At 44.5% G+C, this 23,285-nt stretch overlaps 1 protein-coding gene across 3 annotated transcripts in view; it reads left to right on the top strand.

Moving 5' to 3' along the window:
- Positions 1 to 23,285, top strand: part of SUFU (SUFU negative regulator of hedgehog signaling) — a 75,283-nt gene that overhangs the window by 27,073 nt on the left and 24,925 nt on the right. For 2 of the 3 annotated variants that reach the window (XM_032445329.1, XM_015866980.2), the window contains exons 4-8: positions 9,461 to 9,603; positions 12,039 to 12,124; positions 14,058 to 14,130; positions 18,097 to 18,253; positions 19,736 to 19,847. In XM_032445329.1, coding sequence (XP_032301220.1) covers positions 9,461 to 9,603; positions 12,039 to 12,124; positions 14,058 to 14,130; positions 18,097 to 18,253; positions 19,736 to 19,847 — 571 coding nt within the window. The remainder of the gene's footprint in view (positions 1 to 9,460; positions 9,604 to 12,038; positions 12,125 to 14,057; positions 14,131 to 18,096; positions 18,254 to 19,735; positions 19,848 to 23,285) is intronic. The other variant, XM_015866981.2, reaches the window with a different exon arrangement.

Here is a 23,285-nt window from a genome sequence, read left to right on the forward strand (position 1 = left end):
GTGACACTGAGGCTGGCACATGGGTCAGCATGCAGAGGTGCTTCTACCTTCTCTAACAAATTTAAGTGCAGTTTCTTCTTTCCAGACTTCCAGAGCTTAATGTCTTTTTGTGTGGCTGTGATTTTGAGTGCATTGCCTTTCCTCATGCTTGTGAAGCAGGGATGTGCAGCTGGGTGCTGAGGGAGGAAGGAGGCTGCAATTTCTGCAGAGGAGCTGTGGTGCCTACCTGTCTGCCAGTCATTCCTCTGAGTCCTGTCTGGGCCAGAGAAGTGGTTTCAGGTCTTGGTGTTAAATTTCAGGTTTTAGAGGGCAGGAAGCCATGAAACAGAGCTGCAGGTGCGACTGCTGTGTGGCGCTGCTGTCTCCCCATGGCTGGTATGCTCACTTGCACACTGCCCTGCTCTCATTCTTCTAACGGCATAATTGGAACGGCCTGACCTCAGATTTTGGATGGCTGACTGTACTTGGCTTCTCTTTCTGTTCGGATCAGGCAGGGTGCTGCCTCTCTGCAATACTGCAGATGTCCCAGCACGGGGCTCCATCCTGCCTACTGCCACTCCTTCCACTGCTGCTGGGACCAAGTAACACTTCCATTTAGTGCTTAGTGCTTTCATTGAGTAACATCTCCCTGTGCTTTGCTTGGGAGTTGCATCAAATTGCTTTTTCTGCACTGATGCAAAAGCCCCAGTAGCCCTCTAGCTGGGCTTGAAGAGTGCTGTGTGCTTTCTCATGGACTTGAGGGGAGGGGACCTGCAGCACTGCTGTGTGATGCTGCTTTTTGCTTTGTCAGCACGGGGGGGGGGTCAGCCTGGGCTGGGCAGGAGGATCAACAACTTCCTCTCAGGATCAGGAAGGGTCGTTCTGTTCCTTGTCATGAAGCTGCTGTTGTCTCACTGTGTAGCTGCTGGCTGAGCGCAGGTCTCTGACCTTCCTGTGCCCTGAAGCCTGGACTGACACTAAAGCATGGGGAGACTTTGTGCCAGGAGCAGAGGCACAGAAACTCTTTGTTCCTTATAAAAGACTGTTGAAGTAAAGGAAAAGCTATCTTTCTTCTGTCTGTATAGTATTTCTATGCAGTAAGCAAAGGATCTCAGCACTGGCTGAAAGAAGAGGCTTGTTTTTAGCTACTGCTGCAATTTAGATAAAGCAGGTTCAGGCCCAGTTTGTGTTGGCTGGATTTCAGCTGGTGCTGTCCCTTTTAATTCTATCAATCCTTGTCCTGTTGCAACCCTGGGAATTGAACGTGGTTCATTGCTTTTGAGCTGTTCAATATAGTTCATTCAGTTGGTTTATTAAAAGAAAAAAAAAGGCAAAAGGATCTGTCTTCTCTGTGCTCTGCATCAATCCATGTGTCATAGACTGCTCTCAAATGGCATGGATAGACAGAGCAGTGGCACTTGCAAATCTGACGTATGGTTGCATTTATAAATGCACACATTACTTCAGCGTATGTTCTGCATGTGGACTCCCCCTGGAAAAGGGAGGAAAGAAACAGAAGTGGATACCCAGAGAAGCCTTGATGCATCTTGGTGCAAGGCTGCTGTGACAGCTGAAGGATGGAAGGGCAGCCAGCTGGCTCCATGCCCTGGAACCCCAGGTTGCTGGCTTCTGGCAGATGTTTTATCAAGAGTGATTGTAGTTCAGGATCAGAACCAATCTTGTTTGTTTTCTGCCCAAGGTGGAGGAAAGTCTACATCCTACCCAGAGTATCCCTGCTATGAAAGGCTGGAGAGCACATGTGCTGGGGACCAGAAGGGTAGTTCAGACTCCTGGGGTAAGGAAGCAAGGCAGAAGCTGCACGTGTTCTGTCCAGCCTTGGACAAAGGCTCCGACCCTGTGCTGTGGGAGGAATGCAAGACAAAGGGCCTGGCTCAGGGAATGCAGAAAACCCCCTCCTGCTGATGTGAGGTCCTCTGGCCTCTTACATATGAGGTCTTTGTCCCACTCAGCCTTTTCTGGGAAACGGAAGCAGCCACTTTTATAGTTAAGGGTTTCTGCATAGAATTGTGCTGCCTCCCCCTGTCAAGGAGCTGAAAGCCACAAAACAGGGATTGTTTTGCAGTCACAGGAGCATCCTCCTTTTCTGCCTATGCCATCATTTGGGATACATGGAGCAGAGAGTGAAGATTGCACAAACCGAGTAGTCTTGTGAAAAGGGCTTGTTTTTTCCTTGACAGCTACCAGCCTGTGTAAGATGAAACTGCAGAGAGAAGGCAGAGCTGGTGGTTGGCTTTGCTGTTACTTAAATCCTTCTTACGCTTTCTACTGAAGGTCTGTGAAGCAAGTGGTAGTGAAATGGTGTGTTCTGCCTAACCTGCTCTGTACTCTGCCTGCCGGTGTGGCAGTATGCTGAGCTCATTACAGCCCATCTTCTGACAGCTTTACATGCAAAGAACCTTTACAGCAGCCTGCCGAGCCAGGAGGCAGCAAATGGTCACAGCAGGAGAAACATTTTGTTCTTGGTGGGGAAGGGAACTGGGAGAATGCGTACAGAGACTGCAGGCAGCCCAGAGCCTGTGCGAAGTGGACTCTTTTCCTTTGTCTTTGAAAACCTGAGGCTTAAAGGAATCACCTCGGAACACGTGGAATGGAGTTTCAAAAGGTGATCCAGAAACAGGCTAATCACTCTGTGTTTGAACCATAATTATAGCTCTTGAACAGAGTTTGAGTTTCTTTTGTGTTACTGTAATGAGCTTGTGGAGCTCATCTGGTGAAAACGTGCACAAGGGGTGGGCTCTGGGATGCTGCTGCCACAGGGCCTGTGGGGTTCCTTGCAGGCAGGAATTGCTGTGATGCCAAGGGGGAGGCTTTATTCACAGGGCTGCAAACTGTCCCATTCAGGCTCCATGTTTGGCAGGTGCAGCAGTCCTGCTCCTCTGGGGCTGCTTGGCTGGGAGATGGAGAAGGCAGGGTGCAGGTGTCCCACTAGTGTTGGAGGAAGGGAGAGCACACCAGCCATGCAGAACCTGGAGCAGATGGTTGTGGGTGATGAGGTGTAGAGAAGTCAGAGCTTGGAGCAGGAGAGTTCTGTGGGGTTGTGAAAGAGCAGCTCATACGCATGTTCATTTTCTTTCCTGTTACAATGCCACGCTGCCTGTGCCATTGTTCATCCTCCCAGTAGGTGAACGCCATGCAGATAAATCAGCAGACAGGTGAGAACTGTGCTGTTCCAAAAGCACCACTGGGGATACATTCTGCCATAGGCAGCACATCTGCAGCGAGATGCCCATATCCTGCAGGAGCTGCAAGGAGCAATGGACTGCTTGGAGCTGGAGGAGCCTGCAGGAAGGCAGAGCAGAAGGGGGCTGGAAGGAGTCAGAGAGAGGACGGGAGGCCCCCAGCTCCCAGAGGGTGGGAGTGTGCCCTGGGCATGGGAGTCACTTGCTGGGAGCGTGTGTGAGAAATTCTCAGAAGCTGCAGTAATGGAAACTGTGCGTGTAGAGCTGGGCAGGGAGAGGGAGCCAGGCACACAGATGCAGAGGGGATGGGAAAGTATTGTCCTGGGAAACAGAGGGGGTAGAGGAGGCCCAGAGCTGCGCTAGTTGTTGCATGATAGTACTTTAGCAGCTGAATTACTGAATTACTCTCCAGTGTCACATAAAGCATCTGGGATCTGCATTGTGATATGAAAACCAGTGTTTGTAACTCCATCAGGGGAAGCTGCGGCACAAAGAGGCGCATGTGCCACCACCTCAGAGCGAGTGGATGGGTGGCAGTTCTGAGCAGCAAGGAGTCCTCTTTGTTCTGCTGGGGCTGTGGTGGGTTCTGCTTCTCGCCCCTCCACCTGTCTTTCAGTCCAGGACTCTAAAATGATCTGATAAATTATATGTAAGTGTATAAGTTGATGAGCTCTTTTCAGAGGAGCGTTCATTTTCCATATTGAACTGCCAGGATTTAAGGAATAACAAATTATTTTCCACCTGCTGATCAACTTAAAAGAATATCTGCTTTGCTCTTCTGTTTTCTGAACTCAGTCTTCAAACTTCAGAGGTCGAGGAGTCCTTACAGTGCTGATAATCTGTTTCTCTCCCCACTCTTTTTTAAAGAACCGTTTGCCTAGGCCCCTTGTTTATAAAAGCCCAATTTGAATCCCTGCAGTGGAGCCATTGTTTAATTGTGCTCTGGGGATTGAATTCTTCCCAAGGCATCTTGTCCGTGCTGCATGTCTGCAGCGGGCAGCAGCCCTGCGTGAATCTGTGCTGGGGCTGTTCTTGTTTCCCAGACAGAAATAAGGGGCAGCGAAACTGAACTGTGCAGCACAAACATGGGAAAAGGGCTTTTTTGTGTGTAATACAAATATATCATGGCTTGGACTCTACTGATTTCTTCTACGTTCTTGAAACATTCTGCTTGAGCTAAAAATGAAATTACAAACCAATGCTGCCAGCTGGTCCCCCAGAGTATATCACAGTCGTTTTTCTCCTTTATCAACCCATTTGTGCAGTCCTTTGTAGGTTAGGAAAGGAAGCAGACAGGCTGAACTTAGCATTAATTTGGTTTTCCCTAAATTATCTTAATTTAACATGACTGGTAAATGAGTCTGAATGAGCTCTTTCTTTATACTCTGTGCTTTGTGCTATTTTTTTTAAACTTGTCTGTACGATGAGTTGCAATAGCAGTATTGCTTTGAGATTTTTTAGACAGCTTTCGTGTTTAGTCTCTTATAGCTACATATTTGCATGCATGGTCATATCCATTAGTGAGCTAATTAGAAATATATTAAGTAGCTCTGGTGAAAAGCATAGCTAATACATTTCAGTGTTGGACTCTGCGTCTGCCCCTTGTTTCTGGTAATTAATTCTAGCTGTTCCATCTGCAAAGTGGTACAGAAACACAGCATCAAATCTTATTTGTGACAGATTGCCAGACTACTTTAAAAAAAAAAACAACAAAAAAACCAAAACCAGACTGAAAATTAAAAATGTGTTGGGGAAAATGCACTTATATAATAAATTATATGAGCCATGCATGGGGTAATGGCAGTGTAATAAATTACATGTTTTCTGCAAGTATCGGGTAAGCTGCGTTCAATTTAAATGTCTGGCTGCATCGCTGTCACGCTGGTCAGGAGCTCACCGGGGCCCTTTGTAGCATTCCTGTACTCAAAAGCTTTGGACTCAAATCTTTCTCTGCTTTTCTTTGCCCTTGGCTACACGATTTCTTAGTACTGCTGTCCATTTGTGGCTGCTGACAGCTCAGCTGAGCAGTCGCTGTTGGATGCAACCTGAAAGCTTGTGTAAGCGTTCAAGCTGCTGAGGAGAGCAGGTAGCATAGGTCTGGCTTGCATGAGAGATGGCATACACACTGCCATGCTCTGCTGTGAATTTGTTAGATGTGCTTTTTAGGCCAAACTAGCAGAGAAGTGACAGGAGTTGTGCCAAGCTCTGTGACAGCTTGGAGGGCAGCAACCCAGGTCACTGCTGCTGTCACATGGGGACAAGCAGGATCGTTCCTTTCAGCAGCATCTCACACAGCTCAGGAATAAAGGGACCTTATAACCACAGCCTGGCTTTCTGCAGAGATGGGGAATTCAAGAGACTTGCTTGAGAATGATATGGTGCTACAGAATGGCTGTTTGTCCCAAGACAAGCCTCCTTAGTGGCCCAGGACCAGGCTCAGGCTGTGTGCCAGGCTGGGCATGGACAGAAGAGGTGCTCTGAGTTCCCTTTCTGTCTCCTCACTGTTTGAACAGCCTTAGCTCTATATTTTCCTCCACGCTGTCCCCTGTGCACATACAGGTGAAGATATTTGTCTCCCATGTTCCCATGCCCACTTTGTGTACAGCATAGCAAGCTGATGGGGAGCATCTCTTAGGCCAGATTCAGCTTGGGGCAGCTTTGAGATGGAGCTCTGTTAGCTCCCAGTGCTTGTTTTGGTGTGCTGTTCTTTTCCACTTGCTCCCTGCAATTATTCAGGGGAGTTAGGGCTCCTAAATAGATGTAAAAACGGCAGATTTTAAAAAAGAAAAGGAAAATACAATAGGAAATAAGCTGTTTCTCTGCAGAGCGAGCCATTGCCTCCTGAGCTTGGATTGCACGCTCTACGCTTGTTTATAAAGCATCTTGAAGCCAGGAATATGGCTTGTATTTGTTTCTTTAGGCATTAAATGTATTTAGTGAAATTGAATGCAGGGGGAATGCAGTTCAAGAAAATACATAAGCACTGCTGCACAAAGGATTTACTAGTCCACAGTGGGGTGCTTCCTCTGAGTTATTTCCCCAGTTCTCATTACTGAGCAGTTGGGGAGTAAAGCTGGGAGAGATTGCACAGCTGAGTTATTGCCATTGCTGCAGGAAGGAGTTTCACCTGCTTTTGCAGCCTGTTAAAGAGAATGGATAATGACATTTTAAAGACTTCAAAATATGGAAGGCTTTATAGAGTAGCGTGGTGTAGTTGTCTTATGGATGCTGCTTTTGCATATTGCTGGTCTGTGGGAAATTTAGAGACTCCTCATTTCTGTGGAGCTAGAGAGATGCTTCTGATTTGCTGTAATAAAATATCAAGTAAAGCAATAAGTTTAAAATGAAATGTTTTAATGATTTCCTTGTTGAGCCCTTATGAAATCAATCCCCACCTGTGAAGCCTTTAAATTCTGTGGCATCAGCATTCCCTGACAGAATAGAATAATTCAGGAGTTCTTGTTAAAACACCCTCTTACAAATTCATGTGGACGGATGACATTACCAGGTCAGGTTTTAAATCCCATTTGCACCCAGACTGATTGGTGCCCCATTTGATGATAGGAAGTGCTGGGTCAGTAACAGCCCCACAGTTACCACAGAAAGTCATCTTACCTTCTCCTGGAATCAGGGCTCAAATGCTGCTGAGACTCTGGAGTTTCAAATGTACTAAACCAAGATGATTTGCAGAGGAACATTCTTATCTGAAAGGAGAGCTGTGGTTTGTCCTAACCCTAACAATTGCAGATGGTGCTACGGATATTACTCCTCTAAGACTGAATCACCGTCCTGTGGGATTAAGAACATCTAATTCCTGCCCCCTGTGGTGTGTTGGGTGCCCCAGACCAGATCAGGGCTCCATCCAACCTGGCATTGGTACATCTTGGAATGGGGTGCCCACCACTTTGGGCAGCAGTGCCAGAGTCTCACCTCCATGTGACTGATGAATTTCTTCCTGACATCTAACCTTCATCCTCCCCTCTTTTAGTTTAAAGCCTTTCCCCCTTGTCCTATCAGTGTCAGACCACATAATAAATAAGTCAGTCCCTCTCCTGCTTAGGTAAGTACTGGAGAGCCTCACTGAGGTCACCCTGGAGCCTTCTCTTCTCCAGGTTAAACAAGCCCAACTTCCTCAAGCTGTCTTCACAGGAGTGATACTCCAGCCCTCTGAGCATCCTTGTGGCTCTCCTCTAGACGCGCTCCAACTGCCCCATAAATATGTATGCATAGGAAGTGTTAACACATCATACACGTCTTTGAGAGTTTATCCAATGTTGTATGTTCTAACTTGGCATTCATTGTAACCAGAAATGTAGCTGTAAATTCATATCTATGGAAACTTTCAGCACTTTCAATTAAAACATTATAAAGATGTTGGTGGTGTGAGAGGTGGGAATGGAGGATCTGTATTCAGTTCCTGGCCTGGGTGCAAGTGGCCATCCAGTGCTTTGTTCCTGCAATTCCTCAGCTCAAACCCTGCAGTTCAAGCTCTCTTCCATGCTGCCATGGCCTCTATACAGGGGCTGATCTTACATTCTGGGTGGGTTACAATAAATGAGTGTAGAGCTGAGTTTTGGGCTGTAATTCTGATTTTTCTGCACTCTTACAGATTTTAATTGGACTCCATCTTATTTGCAGAGTGGTTTTTTTTGCGTGTGTGTGATTTAATTGAGTAGGCAGTGTGAATTCTGTGGCATTCGTGCGCATGCAAGAGAGAGGGAGATTTTCTAAGTGTTCAGTGTTCACATAGACATAAACAGGTGGATTTCCAGCAGAGACATTTGCATTTGAAAACCTGCTCTAAACGGGCTGGGATTTCCCAGGAGAAGCAGGAGCAGCAGTGAAACACAGCGATCGATCAGCATAGAATTGTGTGAGCATTTGATGGGCAAAATGTTGTGGTATAGAGACAGGAGCCAAGAATAAGTTCTTTGTGGTTTTGTTTCATTCCTAAAAACTGTGACTGAGAGGCTTTTATCATTTAACAAATACAACTAATCAGCCACATTTGGGCTAACCTGGAGAATATCAACAAGATCCTTTGCAGCTCTGCTGGTTTTGTCTGTTTGTTTAATCCAATTTTGATAGAGGAAAACTTTAAAATCATATTTTTCATTTCTGTCTTTTTCACTGTGTGTCCCAACTCTAAAAGCAAAGTAATGCTACGAGCTGTTTCCTTCAGTTGCAGATCTGGAAGTGTGTAATTCATTGTATGTACAGATAAACTCTTTTTCTTTAAGCAGCTCCATTTGATGTGTCTGTTCTATCTTAGTTTTAATGAAGGACAACATTCCCTTACTTATCACAACACTTCTGTCCCATGCTTTGTTTTAGGGGCCAAGCTTCTTATGTAATTTAGAGTTGCTTTAATTCTTAATCTACTGAGGTGTCACAGAAATTTGTCTGAAAACCCGTATATAATAAACGTTCAAACCAACGCCAATGGGGACACCTGGTGGAGGAATCATGAGTTGCTCAAGATGCTGCAGTTTAAACCCACAAACGTGTAGGGCATGGGTTGGCTCATCACTGGAGTGATTTTCAGATGCAAAAATGCTCATGGCTGGTTGCTTTACTTCTAGTTCATCCACAGAGCAAGTATTGGACGCAGGTGTTCTGCTGTACCCTCTGGTTTGCAGGTGGGATGCAGGGTTATCTGGGGAGAGTTTGTCTTTCTGAGGAGGAGAAAAGGATTCTTACAGTTGTGAAGAAGGAAGAATGATTTCTGTCTCTTTGTTTAGATGGAGTCCATTCTGACTTAGAATGAAATTTATAGCCTGCTGGTTTTCTCATTGTTTGGGCAAGAAGGAACATATTAATTACAATTCTTCACCAGAGCCAGCAGGCAATTGGAAGAGAAAGTGACTGACATAGAATGCCACAAGTTGGGTAGCAGACTGGAGGTTTTTATTAGGTATAGCAAAGTATTATTTAAGTCTAATTTACATTTCAGAATCTGTTTTCTGTGGCAAATCAAATATAAATTGTTGTTGAATAGGCATCCCTTGCGGCCCACAGGCTAACTGTGCCCTCTAATGAAATGAGGCCAACAGTAAATTAGGGAGGGACCAATTGAACTTGATGGTACTAATAGCTAACCTTTATTTATTTATTGCCACAGGACTAACTCAGGATTGGGCACCATGAGCAGCAACCAGGGGCTGAGCTGGTCCTGACCAGAGATTCCCAGCTGACAGTGGTCAGGAGCAGATAGTTGCTAACAGAAACATTATTCTAGCATGTTTTCTGGACTAAATATTTCCTGTTTGTCTTCCCTGTAGAAAACACCTTCTGCAGCGGTGACCATGTGTCGTGGCACAGCCCTTTGGACAACAGTGAGTCCAGAATCCAGCATATGTTGCTGACAGAAGACCCTCAGATGCAGCCTGTGCAGACTCCTTTTGGTGTCGTTACTTTCCTACAGGTATGGCACAGCAGTGGTGGCTCTGGCACCTCTCAGGCATGGGATGCACTAAGCACTACATCTTACTCAGCTCTTGTTTTCGTCCTTTCTGTCATACTTGATTACTGTGGATCTCATCTTTGAGTTGTTGTTCTGGGCATATTCAGTAAGGATTTTACTGGGATTGAGCAATGGCGCATTCAGTTCTCAATGTAGAAGCCTACTTCATGCAGAAAAGGTTTACACCTCAAAACAGACCTGGAATTGAGCATTACCTTACTGCTCTGAAATTTCAAACACAAATGTAAGGTAATAAAGCAGAGAGAAATGCTTAATATTATTACTTTAACGTAGAACTGAATTCAAATTAATGCTATGGCAGTGTTAGTGGGTGACACTCCATTGGTTTCATTTCTAGGAGAGAAGTTTGCAGTAAGACAGAGTTGCATTAGCATTATGTAGTGAACGAAACATAGCTTGCCACACAAAGGTTCTTTAGAGGCTCTGTGAGTTTACCTCTACTGATCTACCATCTAAGGTAGGTTGCTTTGAGAAAGACATCTCTTATATGTTTACCTTACTCTTCAATGAACAGAGCTTCCTTAGCTAAACAGATTTGCTTGCTATCAGAGACTCCATTTTCTCAAGTGGTGTCCCTTGGATGAGGGCTACATCAAATACTTTTAATTTACAAATGCAGTTACTAACCATAGTGACAGAACTAACATCGCTCCCCCTGCTCTTTAGAAAAGCTCCTGCCACGTGGGACAACGCATGTTTTATTTTACAATTACAAGCTTCAGGTTGCTTTTATTTGTCTTTGGCTGCAGCTGCAACACATAAGGGGAAGCTCCAACATCACAGACCTGCATAAGGCAAATGCTGTGCAAGGGCAAAGGCTTTCCTGAACCTTCTCTTTTCCTGAGAACTCTGTGTTTTACCAACAGGGAAAGAGATGAGTGTGGGATTAATAAGTAAAAGGTGAACTGTGGCATCTGGAAGCAAAAATAGAGTCAGACTAAGCAGGGTGATTCCTGGCTGGCTCCCCAGTTAGTGCTGCATTAGTCCTCATCCTTTCTTTAGTACCCAGCTGCTTGGGTTCAGAGAGCTGTCAGCTTGTTGCATCCTGCAGTTTTTGGACTCTAATCTCCCACAGTACATACAGTTGTCTTAATTTCCCTTTTGTTTGATGCTTGTTGTTAAGGATTTATTTTGGCCAATGAGGATGAATGGTTGCAAAAAGTAAAGAATAAACGTGAAATAATTTCATGTTTAGAGTCTCACAGTTTGTATGCTGTTAGTGAGTAGAAGCCCAGGGTGGGGTGTGCTGAATTGAGGGTGATTCAGGCTGTGCGTGGAGGAAGCCTGGGACATGGGTGGGGATGGAATGCATTCTCAGGGCTAGGTCCTGAAAGACTGAGCTCTGTGAGGGGCAGAGGAGTTAGGGTGTGCAGATGTGGGTGCGTGCTGACGTGGGTAGTTTTCCACGCAGATTTCTATCAGTGCACATGTTTGTGGTAAAGGCAGGTCGTGTACTTTTGGTTACCTCTCTTGAGAATTTGGTTTTCAGTTCTCCTCTTTGCTGACAGTACACCAGCTGATCAGATTCTGACTGAAAATTTGATGTCATTGGAAAAAGCTTAATATCTTGAGAGGGGAAATAGAAGTCCACATCTAAAGTCTTTTTTTTGTCTTGGGGGATGGATCATTGGGCTCCAAGGCACATGATGATGGATTAGGGGGGAAAAGAAACACTTCTTGACTTCATTTGGAGTATCTGATCTCAGCTGCCGTGAGAAGGATGTCTGGTATTGCTCAGTGAGGCAGATCCCAACCTGAAAAGCAAATGCATCTTACCTTGCAGAGGAAGGCAGAGATCTGCAGTTGCCTGCGCTGAAGAGTGGATTATGTGGTGTGTTAGCAACTTTACTTTATGGTGGTGGGTAAGATTAAGCCAGTCAGCAAACAGAGCTGGTCAAGAATTTATGAGCACTAGAGCATTCCTTTGTGGCAGTGTATCTTTTACCTGATTGAAATTGCTGGTTTGTTACCACATTTGCTCCTAGCAAACGGCCAGCAGCACCATGCTTGCCATGCACTTAGACCGTGACCTGGCTCAGTGTGGTCTGTCTTACATGAACTGGTTTGAGGTGTGAGAACAGACCAATGGGTCTTCAGTTAACTCTCCTTCTTCACCATTCACCCCTCTTAGTTTAGTTCACACACTTCATGCAAGATTAAATGTTACATGCCAGGGTGCTTCTCATGGCTTGTTGAGAGCTTGCAGAGTCTCCATGTTGTTTCAGGCTCCATTTGTCTTCACTTACCTACTTAGTTGAAAGGGATGGTGCTTCTCTGTATCTACGCAGTTTGACCCAGCACCACGTGGCCTGTGTTCCCAACAGTTACCACACAGTTTCCATCCGGTTTAGTATCTCTGTTTTTATTTATTTCAGATTGTTGGGGTTTGCACTGAGGAACTGCATGCGGCTCAGCAATGGAATGGGCAAGGGATCTTGGAGCTGCTTCGGACTGTCCCAGTGTAAGTGCTCATGTTGCCCCAGACAGAGGAGTATTTTGACAGAGAACAACTCAGTTGTTTGTTTTTATTAACAATCTTTAACTTGTTGATGGAGCCTGCACTGTAGCCAGGGATGGGAATTCATTGCAAATCTGTTCTCACGCACAGACATTTAGATGGCAAATTAATGCGTGTGGAAGTCCACATGTTCAGGGTGGAAATGAATGAGCTCTTGAAAGCTTAATTTCCTTCCTCTTATGCCTGCAGCATATTTTCATTGGTTCTCCCTGAAAGAGCCAGGGCAGCTCTGACCGGTGACCTCTCTGTAGTTCTAAAGAGAGGAAAGTGAGGGTCTACTTTACTATGCCTAGGAAAGCTTGGGTGCTGTCTGAAAGTGAGGAAATCAATCTCCAAGAAGCCCCACTTGACAGACCAATTTGCAGAAAGAGTATTTGTGACATAACAGAATGAACTTCACTATCTACCCTGGCAAGAGAAAGATAGCATTATCATAGAACCACAAGGTTGGAAAGGGCCTACAAGATCATCTAGTCCTACCGTTATGTTAAGGAGGAGATAGATTTTTAAATTTAACATGATATGTTGATACTTTATTTGCTGTCAGGTTGCAGATAAACTTTTTTTTTACTTGCAAATGTGTGGCTTAAATGTTTTCCTGTATGTTCTGAGGAGGTTATTGCAGTGTGACGGTAGCTCTAAAAATATTAGGGAAAATGAATTTTGAATACGTATGCTCTCAGTGGGCTGCCGCAATGGGCTGTAATTGATTGATGATTTGGAGGAGTCCAGCCTTTGCTGCTGGATTTCTTAAACTTGAACTTCTCCCATTTAGGTACAAATGCAGATAATTTGTGCAAACACTTGAGAGAATTTGTCTAGCTGCAAGCTTTGTTTCTGGGACCCCAAAGCAATAAACAGTCTGTAGCTCCCTTAACTCCTATGTCAATATAGACATAGCACCCTTCTCCCCAGTCTGTTCTCATATTGGCTTTTTGGCTTTTGTGCTGTGCTGCAAGCACCTTTCCAAGGATAAAATGAAGTCCAGAAATGTGCCAGGTTCAAAGACAAAGCTGAAAGCTGCTCATATGAAGTCAGGGTGAAAGACTCTTGCATCCTAGTGAGGAACTGAAACAGGTGGCTCTTCTGCAGTTAACAACTTCCAAAGTGATGTGAAAAAGAGTAGATATTGATGCATCTGAAAAACATACAAAATGTTAACTTCTATTGGTCTGACTACAAGTGTTTTTGGAGATGGTAACACAGACAGGGCCAGAGGAGGGGGCTTTTGACTGCAGTGACAGAGTATCTAATGGAAAAAAAAGCACCAAACATTTATACGGTGATTTCAAAAGACTTCAAGTGAGAAGTGCAATCTGAGGCTGATTTCTACAGCCTATGTGCAGTGTGACCCTAAATAAAGTCCCTGTGTAGTTCATCTTCACAGTAAGCTGTTTTCTATCACCTTTGTTGGGAAACATCTTGACTTTTCTGACTTTCATTGTTAATGAAAACAAAGATTTCCCTGAAACATCCAAGTATTCAGACAAAATGTCTATTGTGAGATATTCATCAGAGCCTGTAGGAAGCTTTGTATGGTACTGAACGTGCTTGCTGATCTCAGCAAAAAATGAGGTTCCATTGGGAATCCTGCTGCATCTTTAAATATGTAATAGAGGTATAAATCTTGACCCCATGCCATGCTCATCCTTCATATACTTAGGCTGCGCCAGACTTCTCAGTCCCATTTCAGTTACCTATAAAACACAGCTCAGTCTTGTGTGAGTAAGTATATCTACGCAAGGGGCAGATTATGGCAGACCCAGCTGTGTTGCAAGACTTGGTGGTGCCAAACACTAGGCAGGTAACAGGTCACTGAGGTTTTTCATTATCAGCACAAGTCCTTGTTTGTTTCATTACCTTTCTTTCTTTGTAGAGCTGGAGGCCCTTGGCTGATAACAGACATGCGAAGAGGAGAAACAATATTTGAAATTGACCCGCATCTGCAAGTATGTCTTTAGTTAATAAAATAGAGAAATAACATTCAGAAAAATTTAAAATCATTTAAGTATTTTTTTTCCCCATAACCAATGTGACAGTGTAAATCATTCCTGTAGGATGTCATGTGAGGCCAAATAGTATGAATCTGAGAAATAATGGCAAGCTGTAAGTATTTCTTGCTGCTGTTAGTAACACATGCAGGAGGATATACTCAACCCTCTCCATCAGAGCTCAGTTTAATTTCTGAAGTTAAAAGATAGGAATAAGACTTTTCTAGAGGGATTACCGTCCCATGGCATACCTCTGGTTCTTATGTCTGGGAGGCAGTACCGCATCCCTTCAGCAGAGATGTGGTACTGCAGTATGGGATCCCTGGGCAAATCCAGTGTAGTTCTGATCTTGTTTCAGAGAATCACTGAGTGTTCCTTTTAACTGAGAACTTATGGCTTAGCCTGGTAGGGCATGTGCATATGTGCACGTTTTGTACAAGCTCTCGTGTTTGCTTCTGGTCTGTGTGTCTGTATCTCATTACCCTCCATTGCCTCACAGCATCTTTTATTTTGAAAGCTTAGGAAGGAAACCAAATTCTACTTTTACTGTTCTTAAGGTTTTGTTCATCTAAAATAACAACCCCAATCCGAGAGAGAAAAAAGTGTTCCATAAATGTCCCACAGCGTGGGAGTGAACACAACTGCAAGTCCTATAAAGTTTTAGGGCTTTTCACAGTGTTGCCTGTGTGTCCTCTCCCCTCCTGGAGGGTGTTGTCTGTTCTCCACAACACTGGTGATTCCTGACGATAACAGGGGTTTCTTCAATTTACTGTAAATGAGTAGTAGCTCAGCTTACTGGAATGTGAGTCAGCCAAGACAAGTTAAGGCACATGAAGAGTGCTTCTGCCTCACAGTGTGTCCTGCCACCAACGGCTGCTGTGTCTGTGGTCTTTCCGGACTTCCTCACATTAAAACATTCCTGTTTTCTGTTCTCTCTTGCCCCTCCAACAATGAATGTGTGCAGGTGTGTGTGCTGCTCCTTTCTGCTAGTCTCCTGCAGAAGCTTAAAACCTGTGTGGGGCTGCAGTCAGCCCTCACCGTGCATCTCCTGTTCTGCATTAGTGGACAAAGAATAACATGTCATTCATTCACCTGGCATTTTAGTGGTGGGTGGGGGATTATAGGGGGTGTGAAAGCAGAGAGAAAATTGTTGGATTGCTTGGAGCAGGAGTGCATGTTGGGCAGCCCAGGGAGTGGGTAGAGCTTGTTTTGAGGCTGCATTGTTTCTTGTGGGAACTGTTGAGGCCTAACCCCAGCCCTGGCAGCAGCAGCTGTACTTTCTGTTCGAAGTTGCCGAGAATGGATCCCAGTTAAGATGTCATCCTGGGATGTCAGCAATTAACACTGTGGCAGTGCTGGCTGTTCTCTGTGCAGTCGGGCTTTCCTGTAGGTCACTCTCATTTCCCTGGCACTGCTGTCACACCATCCCTGTTGGTCCCCAGCTCCGTGCTGATGTGCTGTCTTAGCAGATATCTCAGAAGAGAATAAAGCTGATTTGAATTTCCTGAGTTGCGGTTGCTGCTCTGCGGGTCACACTGCAGTGCTCTGGCTCATTTAGAAAGGGATCAATGACTTAGAAGAGCCTCAGAGCATCCCTCCCACATGCTGAGAGGAAAATGGGACAGAAACATCCTTTCTTTGAGGAAGGAAAAAGCTGAACCTCCTTTGCCCTAGGCTCCTCCTGCTCTGCTTTGCTGCCCTTTCATGGGAGGAGGAGCAGCCCCTCACCCATGCACAGCTTTACTGGCTAAGGATGGGGTGAAGTTACTAAAACCAACTGAACTGTTGGGCTTTTCTTGTTTTGATTTGTTTTTCTGTTGGTTTGTTTTTGTTTGTTTGTTTTTTTTCCTCCCCTGGACATGCATGTTTGCAAACACAAGCATGCAAATCAGGCTACCTTAGGCCAGCTTGTTTCCATCAGATCCCCTTGATCTCCCAGGGATGCCAATAGAGCAGCTCTTCTTTCCCTGAGGAAGTGCTCTGGAAGCCAGCTGAGATGCAGACAAAGGGCTGCACCCCTCTCCCCCCCCCACGGCTCTGTGCCTGGAGTGGGGCCTCCAGCTGTGGGGATGAAGCAGCACATCCCATAGATTCTCCATCCGGATGCAGTCCTCAGGGCCCTTTCTCTCCCTGCTCGGGGCCAGTTTAGTGGCTCTCCCATGCCTTCTCAATGAATGGAATGAAAAACAACTGTGCTGACAAGCTGAACCTCTCCATGCTGACTGCTTTGGGTCGTCACAGAGCTCCCTAAAGAGCCACATGGTAAATCTTGCATGGAGTGTCATTATCATATGTAGCATCAAGATGTATTTCTTTTTCACAGCTTCTATTTCTGGGCAAAACAACAAATTTTCTGTTTAGGATATAACAAAAGAAAATCCCAGCAGATGCATAATTTGTCACATTTTCCTATTACTTTTTCAGGGAAGCTACTTTCCTGTGACGCCAGAGGAAGGTCCCAGGGAGTAGCTTTCTCTGGAAGAGAGAATCAGAAGGAGGCAGTCTCTTGAATGCTTAAATGTAAGCCAGAACAGCTGTGGTCTTACCCCAAGCTGCAAGTTTCTGCCTCCCTTTTGAGGCCAGAGAGCCAGTGTAGGAAGGTGACCAAGTTTTAAAGAAGTCAGGAAGGGGCAGGGGTGCATGGAGGAGGGTGGGACAGCAGCCAGGTGGATTCCATCATTTTAAACTGCAGCACAACCACACCCCAAGTGTTATGCTTATCTTTGAGCTGCTCAAATCCTTTCCCGAATGGTCACAAGAACAAGTAAATCTCTTTATAGAGTACAGCAGATAGAACTGGGCAAGGGGAGGAGTGTATGTGGGTTTTAGTATGGAAACTGCTTCTCGAGGAACAGATCTTGCAAAGCACTGAATGCTCCCACGGTCTCTTGACACTAGTGGCAAGGTCAAAGCAGAGGCCAGGAATAATGATCTGCTCCTGTTGTGTAACACAGCTCCGCTCTGCCCTCAGATCTAAAGAGTTTCTGTCCTGCAAGCAGTGGGTCTTATCGCATGTTTGGGGCTGACCCAGATGTATGTAGTGAAATGGAGATCACTGAATGGAACTAGAAGTGACATTCCTGCAGACTGTGAAAAGGAGCCTGATTTGTTCAGTGCCAGTGGAGAGGTACCAGCGTTCTGAGCAGCCCTGTTTGTTCAGCTCAACATTACCCCCTTGTGGGAAATAGGTGGAAAATCAAAGTAACAGCAGATCCCATTAGCAGGTAGGTGTCCTCTGGCTGAAGCTTGGAGTGCAGTCTTGCTGGCAACAGATGCGGGTGTCCTTGAAAAAAAGGTGCGGTGTCTGAGAGCATCCAGCTGCTTGTTGATGTGTGATACCAAACGGTGGTTACGTGCTTGGAAAGTATTTTGCCAAGAGCTCTGACACTTGCATACAGATCAGTATCTCCTTGCACGTTCGTCCTCAGCTGAACATCCCAGCGCGTTAAAAAAGCAGTGGTTGTACAAGCAGTCTGCAAATGATCATTTGTGAATGAGAGATCACTCTATGCACTTCTTACTGGGGGCTCCTTGGAAAGGGATCTTTGTTACAGCTATTCAGGGGTTTGTTATTGGCGGCAGGTAGACTGCTAAGTTGTGCTGCAAGTAGGAGAATGTAAGTGCTTTGAGTTGTTGTTATAAACTGGAGTTAGCACTGAAAGAAGCAACCCTGTATACCTCAGGTATCTCATTTCCACCTCTGTCTTCTGCCTGTGAGCACCAAGCAGTGAAGCGCTGAGGAAAGGACAGAAGCTCAGCCCAGTCTGTCCTGGTTTGTTTCAGTTCAGATGTGCTCCTGATTTGACTCGCTGTGCAGTCATACTTAGCTGGTACATCAAAACATGGATGGATGGAGCTAGGCTGGGTTTCAGCTCAGGGTCAAGCCACATCCAAAAAAGTTGTGGTGTTTTGGATCTTTTCAAGCAGGAGAGGGTCGACAAAGGGATTGAGACAGACGGCTCAAACCTAAGCGGAGTGAGTGCCAAATGTGCCTGGGATGATCTCAGCCGGCCCCCTGAGGATGACGAGGACAGCAGGAGCATTTGCATCGGAACCCAGCCGCGGCGGCTCTCTGGGAAAGGTAAGAGGTCCTGGGCTGTGGCACTGCCTTGGCTTTTGAGTGCTGATGAGTCTGGGCAGTGCCGTGGGGTTCCTAGCAAACAGCACACGTGCTAGAAGGCGTGATATGCCTCAGAGGAACAAAATGAAATTTTGGTGTGGCTTCTTTAAGAAGGGTAGGAGATAGAGAAGGAAATCCTTGTTTTTTTCAACATGTGTCCTTCAGGTTTGAGGCTGTTTCTCATCTAAATCTGCAAAGTTAAACTGAGCACTGGGTGAAACCAGGGCTGTAAACACCTGCAAGGTGATGCAATTGCATTTTCCTAGGCTGTGTTTCCTTTTTAACGCAGCCACTTCTTGGGCGGTACATTGGACTGACATTGCATGTTGCTGTGGCTGAACTCAAGTGATTCTTGCAAATATGGAACTCTGGAAAGAAGAAGTTGAGTACGGTGGAGTTCCCCTTTTGCAGTGAGGTGCCATGTCAGGGTACAGATGTCATGGACATTAAGCATGTTTGAAATTATTCATGCTAACTTTCAAATGGGTGAAGTAACAACATGTGAGGGCTTGAGATTTCTTGGAATGAATGATGTGTTCCATAGGAATTATATTTGTTTTAAGTCCATAATAAAAAAAAGTAATAATAAAAATAGCAACCTCTAAGTGTACATGTATATAGGGTTCTGTCTGGCCTCTGTGGAAATATTTTGAACTACACTGAATTTAAAAAGACTAGACAATATTAGCCCTGCAGATGGAAAGCCCAAGACAGATATAAATGGTGATATTTGTATGTCATGTCCTTTAAGAGATTTTGAAATCATTTTAATATTGTTTTCTCCCCTCAGTCATCAAAAAAGAAGGGGAAATTTCTAAGCAAATTAAGGAAGCATCCCCTTAAAATATTTGGCCACTTGACATTGTAGGAAAATGAAAAAGTGAGGACACTGCATCTGCACTGCGTAATTCGCAGTTTATTTTCAATGTGAGCTTGGGGTTGAAGTTTATCTGCATAAAAGGTTTTTCTTGTTATGAATTTGGTAGTAAATGAATCAACAGATTTTTCAAAACCAATTGCAAAAACTCCAGGACCTTCTTGCACTTGTTTAGTAAAGGAGTGAGCTCCCACGATGCCTAATGGGAAAAGTGGCTTCCAGCACAAAGGCTGGATATGTCAGAAGGTTCTGCAAGAGCTGCAGTAACAGCAAACACTTCCTTTATGAAAGCATACAAATCTACTCAGAATTTCTACATCGGGGGGCATAGTACCAGAGGTTCCAGTTCTTGCCTGACATAACATTGCAGTTCAGGGAATTCAAGCTGACTTTAAGTGGAATAACTTAAAGGTGCAGGAAGTGCTGTTATAAATTCACCCTTAGTATCTCCTTATTTCTTCCTGAAGGATTTAGATGAAATAGACCTTTTGAGAAGAGCTGTCGTCTCCTTGTGTTTGTGATGTTTCTGGGGACTCTGAGTCACATTAAAAAAACTCTCTTTGCAGATACGGAGCAAATCAGGGAGACTCTGCGAAGAGGGCTGGAGATTAACAGCAAACCTGTTCTACCTCCAATAAATGCACAAAGACAGAATGGGTTGAACCATGACCGAGCACCGTAAGTGCATTCTTCAGTGATGGGAGGGTATAAGAACACAACGTGGAATGCTAAGTTAAAGCTGGCTGAGGAAAGGCTTGTCAGGAAGGGAAAGCTAATAGCAAATGCTTACAAAGTCCAAAGACAGAGGAGGAAGAGTTGTTCAAGGTGGGTTAATGGGCTGCTACTCAGGAGGGGAGATTTTGAGAGGAATTTTGCACAGACTTGTTAATATGGAGTGGCTCTGACAGCGCCTTTTAGGATTTGTTGCTCATGGTGTACAGTGTTGGAAATCAGGCACAACTAAGCCATATAAAACTACTTTTTCATATGGTGTTGTGGTATCCAGAGCTACATGGCACAGGTGAGCATTTGCTGATTCTGCATGTGCATTTTGTGTCAAAGTTCATAATTAGAAACCTTTTGGTTAAAATGTTGATTATTTTTTTTCTAAAATCATCTTTGATCTTGCTGAGAAGGCAGGTACTGATATTAATTGATGCCAGTATCACCCTGATGTCTTACAGTCTATACACTAACAGGTGAGTAAAGTAGGACAAGATGGGCCTGTAGATCTGTCCTCATTCATAAATTTTGGCTTCAGTAAGTCTATAGGAGGTTACCCGTGGTTTCAAGCCATCTGCAGTATCTGCACTTCAGTCTTACGGGTTATTTTCCCTTCAGTCTTAGGCTTATTTAATTTACTAGTTGAATCTCTTCCATCAATTGTAACTTTTTCATCTAAGTGATAGAGAAAGGCATATATCTTTGCACTCTCTCATCTTGGTATTTCCTTTGGTTTCCTAGTCTCCTATGAAAACTGTGTTCCAAGAGTAAAGATAGTCATGAAATCAGTTCTTTGCTATAGTGCTATGCAGCATCCTGCTCCATTTCAATTCCATTTTCATTCCTAACTCAAAATATTCCTTGAATAGAACTCTGATGTCCTTTCTTGTTTCATTTGCTGGATGACCTCTCATTTATGTTTGTGTGTGAGTATTTCTGATTTGCCTGGTACACCAGGGGAAGCGTTAAGTTAACTGCTGATGCTGTGTACTAATAAGTAAGATGATATATTGGTGCTGATTTAAAAAAAAAGGAAAAAAAAAACCACCAAAGTCTCTGGTGGCTTTATTACTGCTTTAGGAATAACCTTATTTCTTATATATAGTAATTATATGGAGTCTGATCCTGACCTGACTCAGATTCTGAGTATAGTGTCTTATGTGAAGGTGGGTCTCATTGAACCATTGGTGGGTCCCATTGGCCCTTCTGAAGAAACGAAATGACGCCATCTGATTTGTAAGCATCACACCCAGCCTCAGAGGGCTGTAAAGTATTGAGCTGGATTTCTCACAGATGCTGGACTCTGCATTCCCAGGTACAGCTTTCTGTTTGCAGTGGCTGGGGAGACCGGAAACATTTGGGTGCTTACCAGGTCAGGGAGGCAGGTGATGGGTAAGCTGCAATGCTGGGTGGTAGTCATTGCTTAGATAAGAAGACTGTACATTATCCAAGATATGATAAGCACAGATACACTCAAAACAGAGTGCTGAAATGTTAAGGTGGAGCACACAGATATTTACCTGAGTTTTCAACTGCTCTGAGATGGAGAGGAAGGCAGGTCAAAGTCAGAGATTTGTATCCTTGGTTAGTACCCTTTGTAGTAAAGTTGTCTTATTCGTAGCGGCTGAACACCCATCCTCCCTGAAACCCAAATAGCAGGAGTGGCTGGTTCCCTGTGTTTGTTTCCTAAAAGATCAATGCATTACTCTGAGGTCTATGGATACTGCTGAAGAAGCTGCTAGCTAGCCTGTTTCCCCATAATAGCAATGCAGTTAACAAAAGAGAGATATCAGACTACTGCACGTTCTGCCAGTGTCACTGGTGATAGTTATCATCTGAGTGATGGAGGAAATCTCAATTCAAAGAGCAGTGTGTCTTCATATCTCCTTCCTCCATTTTTACCCACTGCTTTGAGAGGAGTTTGGAAAGCATCCTTTTCAACTTGTGCAGTGTTTCTTCCTTTCCAGTTCATGTAATGGATACAACAGGACTTGTTTGATGCACTGAGAGTATTGTAGTACAGGAAGCTCTTACAAAGTCTGAGCCTTTTTTAATATGCTTTCTCAGCATGTCTTAAGCATTTGAGCAAGGTTGGACAACCTGCCCATTAGTACATGACCGTGGTCCAAAGTCTCTCAGCTCCTACTGCTGCAGAGACTTGCATAGGAATTCAGTTTTTGCATGCAGTAGTATATCTGCATCCACATTCCCTGTAGGTATGTGCAGTAGCAAAGGCTGAGGCATTAAACCCAGTGTATGTATGGTAATTTCACAGGACTTCACAGGCACCTGAGGTGGACAACTCTGCCCATGGATCTAGTCCTTCTTATACAAGAGCCTGTACATGGTACCTTGCTTTCGGGCCTGTTAGGGCTGGTTCTCAGTTCTGCCCTTCACAAGTCATCTAGCTATTGAGCTTCAATTCTAAGTCTATAAAATGAGACTAATAACAATGTCATCTTCTTGAGGCACCACCAGGATAAATATGTTAACGATTACGAGGTGCTGGCTGATGGGAACCAGGCTTGTGTGTAATCATATCCTGCACTGTACACTCCAGACCATAAAATATCAAAGCCATGGTTCGTTGCAAGGGTCCTGTGAATAACTGGTGCGTTAGGGGTTCCTCAGGAACTTGACAGAAACACTCTGTTGGGGCATGGCAAAGTGTTCCAAATCTACTTTCCATAGGGAGCACTGCAGAGCGCTGGCCATCAAATTTGCACTCAGCTGACATTAGGATGTTAAAGGCTGACATAGACTTTAATGGCTTTGTGCAGGAGAGGAATTTGCTGTTTATTTATCATAGATTTGCAGCCACTGACTGCTTTCCTGGTAGCAATCTCCCTTTCTCTTCTCCGGCCCTTACCACCCACACACAATAATCTGTCAAGGCTTAGAGTAGGCAACGTATTCCACATTCAGTGTTACTAAATGCATCAGAACACTCCAACTTTTGAATGTTTATTTGTATGAAATGTTGGGATCCAGATGCCATCAGCATTGCCCAGCTTCGTGTTGTTACAGTTTTCAGTGCTTATGCAAAATCCTCACATTGTTTAGTTGCAGATAGGGCTCGATTCAGTGTTCTGGCTCCAGCAAAGCACACACTTAAATGCTAAGCATGCATATTACCAATTGCTTGCTGTCCCAGAGTCCTAAAAAAAGTTCCTTTGAGAAAAAAGCTGGTTTCTGTCAAAACCCTTTTGGGCAGCTGTAGTACTTTGATTCATTAGTGTTATTACTGTAGACTGTGTAGCCATTTTTCTGCTATGGATATGAATAAAGGCACTCTTAATGCTTCAAACTGCATCAGACATCTGTTTCTCAAAATGACTGTTAGCTCAGTTCATAAGCAGCCATTAAATCAGTTTGTATGCATTTAAGGAAAAA

Source organism: Coturnix japonica, chromosome 6 (assembly GCF_001577835.2).
Source record: "Coturnix japonica isolate 7356 chromosome 6, Coturnix japonica 2.1, whole genome shotgun sequence".
In the NCBI taxonomy this organism is placed as follows: domain Eukaryota; kingdom Metazoa; phylum Chordata; class Aves; order Galliformes; family Phasianidae; genus Coturnix; species Coturnix japonica.